At 48.0% G+C, this 10,880-nt stretch overlaps 1 protein-coding gene across 1 annotated transcript; it reads left to right on the top strand.

Annotated features, from left to right (window-relative positions):
- Positions 1–2,742: 2,742 nt before the first annotated feature.
- Positions 2,743–10,563, top strand: LOC119845041 (chymotrypsin-like elastase family member 2A). Its single transcript, XM_038376770.1, is given in 9 exon segments — positions 2,743–2,785; positions 3,077–3,091; positions 3,094–3,158; positions 4,992–5,089; positions 6,422–6,455; positions 6,457–6,551; positions 8,935–9,071; positions 9,816–9,961; positions 10,399–10,563. Coding segments are annotated over 9 exon segments (798 nt in total).
- The last annotated feature ends 317 nt before the right edge of the window (positions 10,564–10,880 follow it).

Raw genomic sequence — 10,880 nt, 5'->3', positions numbered from 1 at the left:
ACCCATTCACTGTTATCTCACATGAGCCACCTCGCCATTCTCCTCTTGGCAAAATGGGGTTAACACTTCCCTACTTCCCAGGGAGCACAGAGCAGGCTTGCTGGTCTGTGCTTTGGGGATGAATGCACATGCACAGCAGAGAGACAAAGACAGATCAAGAGGCTTCACAGAGCTAGAGCAGAGGGCCCCAGAAATGAAGGGGCAGCACCCAATCCATGTGCTCCAAACCGTGCCTCCTGGTGACTTTTAGGTTCACTACACAACCTACATTGTAGAAGGGAAATACTGTAAAATATTCATTCTCTCTCTCTCTCTCTCTCTCTCTCTCTCTCACACACACACACACACACACCTCGCCCCACCACCATCCCTAGCTCTCTGTATAAGTCAATTGGCCTTTCTAAATTAAAGTGCCCGTGACACTGGGGAATTGCGCAAACTGGTTAAAAACAGCCCAATTCCTGTTGCACACACAGCTATTTGCCACCAGTTCCCCTGCCAGTGTGCTGGGTCTTCCCAGAGTACATGGATTAATGGCTCCAAATTCTGAAGTGGGTTTTGCTCTTCGTTCAAATATTCCGCTGCTGTGAATTGATACTGAGACCAAACTCGTCTCAAATCTGAGCCACCCCAGGTGCATTGCAGAGTTCCGTCATCAAGGCAAGGAAGAACAGCAAGGTAATGAACAACAACTTCTGCAGATCCAAAGGTCTTGGGGCAGAAGTTCAGGTTGTATTGTGGAGATGGGGCTGTGGTTAAGTTTAATGGGAGTTGAGATCACATGCTGGGGTAACAGACAGGACTGAAGTAGCTCAGACAAGCTAATGCTACAAGTTTCTTTAGTTGAGCCAGACTGAAAACCTAAACATATTGACATCCCCCGTGAGAGGAGGGTTTATCTACTCATAGCCATGGTGTAGGGATCAGGAGACCCAGTATCTATTCCCCACTCTGCCACTGACGTCCTTGGGCAGTCACATAGCTTCTCTGTGCCTGGGTTCCCCAGCTTTAATATGGGGTCAATGGCACTTCACTTGAGTATAACACATTACAGAGTGTGAGGTGCTCAGATACTACAAAAAGAAAAGGAGTACTTGTGGCACCTTAGAGACTAACAAATTTATTTGAGCATAAGCTTTCGTGAGCTACAGCTCACTTCATCGGATGCATTTGGTGGAAAATACAGTGGGGAGATTTATATACACACACAGAGAACATGAAACAATGGGTTTTATCATACACACTGTAAGGAGAGTGATCACTTAAGATGAGCCATCACCAGCAGCGGGGGGGGGGGGGAAAGGAGGAAAACCTTTCATGGTGACAAGCAAGCTAAGCTATTTCCAGCAGTTAACAAGAACATCTGAGGAACAGTGGGGGGTGGGGTGGGGGGGAGAAATACCATGGGGAAATAGTTTTACTTTGTGTAATGACTCATCCATTCCCAGTCTCTATTCAAGCCTAAGTTAATTGTATCCAGTTTGCAAATTATAAGGTGCCACAAGTACTCCTTTTCTTTTTGCGAATACAGACTAACACGGCTGCTACTCTGAAACCTATCAGATATTACAGTGACACAGGATGACAAGTATTGTAGATAGAAAGATGCCCCAAGAACCGATCAATTAATGGGCAGTTTCTCCATGCAGATAACAGTAAGAAAGCCACATTATGTATCTGGCACCAACAGTGTGATAGGCACTATACTGGCAGGTCTGGAGGAGCCCGGCTTCCTGCCCCCAAAGGACTTAAATTCTTTTTACCACCTCTCAAGAACCACCTCCTCCAATGCAACAGAAGCAAGTAAATGATGGGGAAACCCAAGGTGTGATTGTAAGAACTAGCCCCCTTTAATATCCTAAACCGTCATTACCTGTGAAATGTTTGGAAAACAACCAAAAATGGATTTTGGAAGGAAAAGTTTGGTGGGACCCAAACGCAAAGTTTGGTGGGACGCAGCAGCCTGATGAGTTTCCAGCAGGAAGAGCTTTACTAGGGCTGTGAAAAAGTTCTTACATACAGTTTCTAGCTTCCCAATTACTTTGGGGCTGAAAGAGAAGGTGGCGGTGCGGGAGGGGAATTGTTTATGGGTCTTCATATTTTTGGGGCTGGAGGGCTCTAATTATTGCTCCCAAGTGCCCACTGTTTGCCCCATCTCACCACCTGAAAAAAGGCAACTTAGATAAGGGTCTAATAATATGCCAATACGAGTCCCTTCGATGCAGGCACTTCCCACACCTTTGCCCCTTTGGCCACAAGCCCGAAGTCCTTCCTCACCCATGCACCCCCCTTACCTAGCCCTCAAACCCAGGCCCTGGTAGTTTTGCCCTAAGCCCCATCCTTTCACTGCAACACCAGAGGCTCCTGGAGGACTTTGTGGATTAGGGGTTCCCCATGAATTGCTGGGGCGGAGATTTACACCCCCCCCAAATTCAGGTAATTTTCCCTTCCATCCACATATTTGCGACCAGGACTCAAGGTAGCGGGAGAGCGAACAGCTGCAACAAACAAAATCCAGCTCATGCAGCACTCCCCACCCAAGGCAGAGCTGAAGCCTGCATCTCAAGGTCCATCTTTTTTTAGCATGTGCACACACAGGAAAATGTCCCATGGGTGTGAAACCTTCCCAGTGGTGACTGAGCCGCACGCCGCCTCCTCCAGGCTGTATCTCCCAGAGATAAACCCCACAGCCATATAACGGGCTCAGAAGAGGCACTGCTCCTGACACAGCTACAGGGCATCATGATCCGTATCCTGTTCGCTACCCTGCTGCTGGCCTCTGGGGGTATGTATCCCACCTAGACGTAGGTTTTCATCTGTTTTACCAACCACAGACTTCGAGCTTCATCCTGTGGTCCTGACACTGACCAGGAGCCTGGAGCTGCTCAGACATTAGAGAAATGGGCTCAGTGTAAGGGTCAGAATAGACTATGGCTCAGAAACATCTATAGCGATAGAAAGGGCGCCAGATTGGTCCCCTAAGTTCAAATGTGATACACAGAGATCAGGTCAGTTTTGGTTGGTGGCTTGATCTGTTCTGATTTCTAAAGCGGACCCCATCTTGTGTCTCTTGCAGCCCTCAGTTGTGAAATCCCGCCTATCCGCCTGTCTTGACCAGAGTGGTTGGAGGAGAAGATGCATTCAGCTGGCCCTGGCAGGTTAGTGATTCCCGGGTTTCCTTAGAGTCCAGGATACCTTGAGCCATGTTGCCTTCCCATTACGTTGGGACTTGCTTTGCTCAGCCTGCACTCGTGTTGATGGCATTTCCCTATCTGTTATGCAATAACTTTTGAACACAGTATCCAATCAATTCCAAATTTCCAGGGAACATGCTAGGCATCAGTGGTCAGAGCCCTACTGAGTTTAGTAAAAATCGGAAAACGAGAAGGAAGAAAGTGGAGGACACCTGGAGCCCCCGGCATCTGGTTAGCAAACCCAGCAGCTATAGCTGGATCTATAAAAATAGACATAGATCAGTGATGTGCTTGATGGCAGCCATTGACCCCTTCTAGTGTAACAACATGCCCCAGATCTCAGCCCTGCCCAGCATCCCAATGGAGCAGAAGATTTTGACCCCCTGAAGGACTTCGCTCCCACATGGAAAGAAAAGAAATAATTTAACAGATTATAAACATTTAACTGTTTACACATGTCCCTGACGTGAGGGGGATGGGAGGGCAACACACAAGTAGCTTAGGGGGTAGAATGGGGAATGAAACTTAAGGACCCATGGTGGGTGCGGTGAGCTCAGCCTACAGAGGCAACAAAGTGGGAGACCGTGTAGATGTATCATGTCTGTATTCTGAATGGGACACACTACACAGCCAATTGGCCTTGTGCTTAAGGTGCAGGAAGAGGTGAGAGAACTGATTTCTAACCCCAGCTCTGCCAAGACTCATTGCCTGCCCTTAAGCAAGTCACTTAGCACCCAAGCCAGCTCCCATTGAAATCAGTGAAGAAGGAGGAACTATCCCTGGCTTCAGTGGGTGTGGGAACTGGCTCTTTTTGTGCCCAGCCCCATGTGGTGAGCCCTTTGATAAGCTTGTCAATAAATAGCAAACAAGGAGCATGCTGGGAAATGATCCTGACATGCTATTTTGGGACACGGCTCCTCCGTTTCTGATCCTCCTCCCAAGGGCGTGTGTCGGGATTCATTTGCTAATGCTGGAGCTCCTCGTATGGAGTGTGCTAAAGACGAGTTACCAATTAATGACTACTATTAATCACAACATCCCAGATGGTTGTGCAGTGTTACTGTGCTCTTTTAAAGAACTAACTGCGGAGTGAAGCGATTCCCATTTACAGCTGACAGGTCAGCTAAGTGTCAAAGCCTGCTGGGATCCATCAGGATGAAAGCTCTAGAGGAATAAGAGATTGATGTCATTATATTTTGCTAGGTATGCAGAGCCATGCTCAGCAAGTAACCGGTGTCTCCAAATAGGGACAATTTAACTCCTAGAATACATTTTAAAAATTGCACTTATTTAGCTCTTCACCTGTTGAAAGGTTAATAAATGACAACCCTGTACAGTTGATACAATCCAAATGACATATTTGGGCAACTGTGGCAGATGGGCTAAGCAACTTACCCATGGTCACACAATGAGTCAAAGGTAGAACAAAAGCGACAACACGGGCGTTCCCGGATCCCTATTTCCCTAGATTCCGTTTCCATGATCAGGCCACAAGCCCACTAAACCCAGCAAAATATTTACAAAACAAAAACCCCAAACCACTTACAGGGCCCTATATCTACATAGAGTGACAAAGAGGTCTTTCATGAATCCATTTCTTCTGTAGCAAATACAACCCTCTGTTTGGCCCATGCTTAGTAAATTGCTTTGGCAAAGCAACAGTGAATGAAACTTTGAAAAAAAGCCTTATCACAAGAGAGTGATCTGTACCCGGAGCACTTGGGTGCTCAGCTTTTCACCTTCGCAACAGAAGCAGAAGTCGATCAGTGAGTAGCATTCTTACCCTATCATTCCTAGGTGTCCCTGACATACGCTGTCAATGGTGGCTGGTATCACACCTGTGGTGGAACCCTCATTGCACCCAGCTGGGTCCTGACAGCTGCTCACTGCATCAGGTACATTAGCTGCTGAAGCCTGGACAATCATTTCTTTTAAGTCAACGTGCAGAAAGCTGTCAATGCTCTGAGGGAAAGAGAAAGCCAATGCATATTAATAACAAAAGGGACAGATGCCAGTGCAGGAGCCACCTCCCCATTAGTTAAGTGATTCCTTCAGCCTCCACTGTCTCAGAAACTTTCAGACACATTCACTTGAGCTGCTGACTACTTGTGGCTATTGAAGAGTCCACAGCAGTTTCTGTAAGAGTACAAGTGAATTAACCCCAGTGTCTGAGCCAAATTCCAGCTATTACAACTGAATTCAATTCAACGCCTCTAAACTGCTCCATGGCACAGCTGTGCATTGCTTAACAGCTGCCTTGTTCGACCCAACAGTGTCTCCCCCCACCAAAAAGGTAACGATGTCTAGATCATGTCTCTGGCAGTGGCCCCTACCCGATGATTCACTGAAAGGGGAAAACTACCTTCCTCTTCCCCTGCTTGTGCCATGCCCTGCACTGTTGGCTTTATTTTTGCATGTATAACAATAAATATTAGTTATTAAATTATCCAGCCCTTTTTAAAATCAGCTGTGTTCTCTTTACAAGCGCATATAGCAGTGAGTTCCAAAGGTTCACTAGCGCACCCACTTCCATGAGGAAATATTCCCTTTGGGTTTAAAATCACCTGCCATCGAATTCAGTGAGAGCTTCTTGTTCTCAGATTATGGGATGGTGTCAAAATGAGGGGCGTGATCAGCTTTGACTTCATCACCTTAAATGCCTCAGTCTAGGCCAGCTGTCTTACTCACTACGCAGTACAGGCCTGTTTCCTGTACACACATGCACCGGGGCTAGTTACTAACACTCCAGTTACGGAAAACATCGTCAGAGCAGATATGAGCTCTCACGGGCGCGCTGTGTGTGAGGTCGGATATCCAGGGTACACAATAATCTTACACACACCTCTTTTTTACCAGTGGAGATGCTTTCGTAATAGACATTGTCACACTACCAGAGAGGCCTTCAGAATTGCTCAGATGTGCCAGGAAATGGCAGCCTCAAGCTCGAAGATCAGCTGGGGCCCACATTTAGCAGGAATCTTGGCAAGAGACAGAGGACCATGTGGAGATGCAGCCTCTAGCCACTATAGGTCCCAGCATTCAATGCTCCATCCTAAGCCAACAGCTGTTAATGTAGATCAATGCATGCTGGCCCCTGCAGTTCTCAGAGGTTTCCCACTGGAGACCCCAGGCTGCATTTGGCCACCCTTCCCAAAGAGGCGTGTGACTGTGCAACAAGCCGGGAGCTACACAGCTAAGCATGTCTCCCTGTTCCTTTTCCTCCCCAGCTCTTCTCTGACCTATCTAGTGTTTCTTGGTCAAATTTGACCTAAGTGTTGCTGAAAAAGGATCAATTGCAGTCAATCCACCAAAAATCATTGTCCATGAAGGCTGGAACCCAAACAGTGTCGCAGACGGGTAAGTTGATAGAAGCTGTTTGTACAAAGTATGAGAGATAGGGCCCCAAACCAAACACCCCTGCACTGTGGGCAGCTCCAAATCTGGAGCTAGTTATTACAGCATAGGCCAGAGGTCCCCAAACTGTGGGTGGAGGAACATTCGGGGGGGGTGATGCAACTGGGGCCTGGGCCAGCCCCCCCATGAGGGGTGGGGAGGGACCACCACCCAGCTCCTCTCCTGGCCCCAGCCCCAACGGTTGGCCCCGTGCCCAGGGCTCCACTCCCAGCCCCACACCTGGGACCCCGGCAGTCATCCTAGGCCCCCAGCCGAGGCTCCGCTCCCGGCCCCAGCCCCACTTTGGCCTCCAGCTTTGGCCCCCTTATACCATTTGCATCCCCCCCACCCAGAGCTGTGGCCCTGTTTCCAGCCTGGGGGAGAGGGGGTGCAGACTGCAGTAAGGGGGGTGCGAGGTAAAAAGTTTGGGGACCACTGGCATAGGCTCATACTGATGATTCCAAAATACCAGGAGACTGGATGTGGGGAGTGGTGAACTCTTTCCCCAGTTCAAACCTTTGTCACACTATGGAGGATGGGCGTGTCTGGCTCAATGATCAGATGCCCATGACCCCCAGAAAGACAGATGCAAGTGCAAGAGCCACCTCCCTAATAATTAAGTGATGCGTTCAGCCTCCACTATCTCAGAAACTTTCCGGACACACTCACCTGAGCTGCTGACCACTTGTGACTATTGAAGAGTCCACAGCAGTTTCTGTAAGAGTACAAGTGAATTAACCCCAGTGTCCTACTCAGATTTCAGTTATTGCAACTGAATTCAATTCAATGCCTCTAAACTGCTGCGTGACACAGCTGTGCATTGCTTAACAGCTGTCTTGCTCGACCCAACAGTGTCTCCTGCATCTTAGCAGTGGGTGAGGGGAGCTCTCACCAGACAGGTGTGTGGAGAGGTTCAATTAATGTATGTAAAGTATTATTAGTAACTTGGATTGATGCCACATTGCTGAAGGACTCCTTGGTGCTAGTGCATTAGCATTAAAGTCCTAGTGCATTAGCTCCGTGAATCAGCTCTGTTTCCAACTTTCTACGCATTTCATCCCCAAATATCTGGCCAAGCCCAGATACCCAAGGCAGTAGTACAAGAACAAGGACGGAAATGGCCATACTGCCTCAGACCAATGGTCCATCTAGTCTAGTATCCTGTCTTCTCAGAGTGGCCAATGCCAGATGCCTCAGGGGGAATGAACAGAACAGGGCAATCACTGAGTGACAGTCAGAGGCTTAGGGACACCCAGAGCACGGGGCTGCATCCCTGACCATCTTGGCTAATAGCCATCCATGGACCTGTCCTCCAGGAACTTATCTAGTTGTTTTTTGAACCCCATTATAGTTTTGACCTTTACAACATCCCCTGACTGTGTTGTATGAAGAAGTATTTCCTTATGTTTGTTTTAAACTTGCTGCCTATTAATGAGCCCTGGTTCTTGTGTTACATGAAGGAGTAAATAACACATTCTCCACACCAGTCATGATTTCATAGACCTCAGCCATATCCCCTCTTCATCATCTCTTTTCCAAGGTGAAAAGTTCCAGTCTTCTTAATCTCTCCTCATACAGAAGCTGTTCCATACCCCTAATGATTTTTATTGACCTTCTGTGCCTTTTCCAATTCTAATATATCTGTTTTAAGATGGGGTGACCAGAACTGCACGCAATATTCAAGTGTGGCCGTACCAGGGATTAATAGAATGGCATTGTGCTCTTATGATAACTGCCCAGGGTCGAGCAGCCTCCCTTAGGGGCCCGAACACCAAGCATTTGAGAAACTTGCTACATTATGTTATCTATCAAATGTAGGGCTGAACACCATTAAACAGAGCTACACTATGTCCAACTGCAGCCGACACTTTTAGATTCCACTGGTTTATTACACTTCAGGCTAGCAGTTACAGGGCACAATATGATGATGTTTATTGAGGCTCAGGAAGGCTTGAAAAATTACTTAAATGCTGCCCTGTCTGGAGAGGAAAGGTACAGCACACTGCCCTGCTGTGAGGGAAGAGCAGGCAGAGGAGCTGCAGATGCTGGTGCCTGGATTTCCTTGCGGCTTTTGAGCCATGGGGAAGGAAAATCAAGGTGCTCCACCAGGGCCTATGGGCACTGAGGCATGTGTTTGCATGTGGTATGGGCAACACCAAGGGGTGGGATGCCTCTGCCATGGCCTGAGGACATTTCTTCCCTCCTTCTCCCGCTAAAGGCAGGGCCCCCTCTTTCGAATAGGAGGAACACTCTATAAATGCTATGTATTAATGCGTCTGTGTTTTCTTCCACTCTCCCTCTGTGCGCGCTCCCTCCCCCACCCCGGCTTGTGCACATGGAAACACAGCAACGACATTGCTTTGATCAAACTCTCCCGGAGCGTTGCCCTGAGCAATCAAATCCAGCCGGCCTGCCTCCCTCCGGCAGACAGTCTCCTGGCCTCTGGTGTCGTCTGCTACGTAACAGGATGGGGAAGGCTGTACAGTAAGTGTTAATACAGTTCAGTGGTAACACTAAGTCCATCTGTGTTAACGTCTCCTTTGGGATTGGCTGGAATAAGGTTCTTTTTTCCAGTGCCCCTCAGCCCTCAATTCAAAGAGAGAGCTGACCAGGCTCTGGCTCCACTCCTTCACCAGAGATGTTTTTGCATTTTCCTTGCAGAATGTTTAGCTTTTGTCAGGATCCCAGCTGAGGCCTTGAGATGCAATTGTAACCCAAGTCAGAGTGGACTGAAGGAGGCTGGGGCTGCTAGTGCTCATGGAAGAGTTGAAAAGCCACTTTAAAGAAAGGAATGTTAGTGATGGACCGCCAGCCTGGAACAGGGAAGTCCCTGTGCAGAGAACGGGAACAATGCAGGCAACAGCCTCGTGCATCAATCCTGACGAGGATGCATCACCTGGAGAGGTGAGAGCACAGAGCAGGGATCCTGGCCTATTCATTCCTTGGCCTGTTTGCTGATGCTACGGCCAGTAGGGTATTGATATGTGAATGTTAAAGTGCTAGGCCACCAGCCGATTTCCCATGCGATATTGACAGAGACGTTGTTAAAATGGACAAGGATTATCCATCTAGTTCAGACACTTTTCTGAAGGAGGGATGCACTAAGGACTGGATTCTGCAACCCCTCTGTGCTTGGAATCCCTGTTGATTCTTGTACCTGGATGTGTCATGTGCTGTTTTTTGACTGCCAGGAGCTAATGCTACTCTTTTGTTTCTCTTCCCTTCCAGCAAATGGTCCTCTCCCAAATAAACTGCAGCAAGGTCCATTGGCTGTGGTGGAGTACGCCACCTGTTCCCTGCCTACCTGGTGGGGTAGCATAGTGAAACGCACTATGATCTGCGCAGTTGGCAACGGGATGATCTCCAGCTGCAATGTGAGTCTGGAGAACTTGGCATTCATGGGCATGGTTTTCGAGAGTTCTCCATTATAGGAAGGGACTCTGAAGATGGGGCAGGGTACTAGGATCTACCCATTCTAGATGGTCTTTGAAACCCCTTCGTAGAGGTTGATACCAATTAACGTGTTGAAAGACTATTTAATAAACACATTTCTATACCCCCACCTACAAGAAGGACCCACCACAAACCCCTGAATCCAAACTCCCCCTAAATGTTGGACCTGAACATGGCAGCTGGGAGCCATCTCATAAGACAGAGCCTATATTAATTTCATTCACACTCTTGCCTTTCTCCCATGTCCCATCTCCAATTATAAGAGACCCCTGTCAGTGACTTCTCTTCTCATGCACCATAGAAAGACGTGGATTTTTCCAATCTGGAGTTCAATGACTCTGCCTCTCCTTCCTTGCAGGGGGACTCTGGTGGTCCACTGAACTGCAGAGGTGCTGATGGCAGGTGGGCAGTGCATGGTGTAGTCAGCTTCGGCTCTGCACTAAGCTGTAATTATTACCAGAAACCCTCCGTCTTCACTCGGGTCTCCGCTTTCAACAACTGGATCACTACGGTAAGGGTCTAGTGTCTGCTGCTGAGCAAGAATAAACTCTGCTGTGAACTTCTAAATGGTCATTCGGGGTAAAACAAAACACCTGCAAAACAGTTCAAGACCGAGGGTTTGTCCATATGGGTATATTGGCCAGCAGTAGCTTCCAATGTGGACACACTTACCCCGGAATAGCTAGTGCACTTTAAATTCACCCCCTAACTTATTCCATTATAATGTCACCACATAGACAATCCCTTAACACAATAAAAGAGAATGTTGTCTTGTTTCTAGGGAATTAATTCCTGCAGAGAAGGTGAGGTGTCTTCATGTTGAATGCAACTATCCAAATG

This window comes from Dermochelys coriacea, chromosome 18 (genome assembly GCF_009764565.3).
Source record: "Dermochelys coriacea isolate rDerCor1 chromosome 18, rDerCor1.pri.v4, whole genome shotgun sequence".
In the NCBI taxonomy this organism is placed as follows: Eukaryota; Metazoa; Chordata; order Testudines; family Dermochelyidae; genus Dermochelys; species Dermochelys coriacea.
This window is presented reverse-complemented; position numbering and strand designations above follow the sequence as displayed.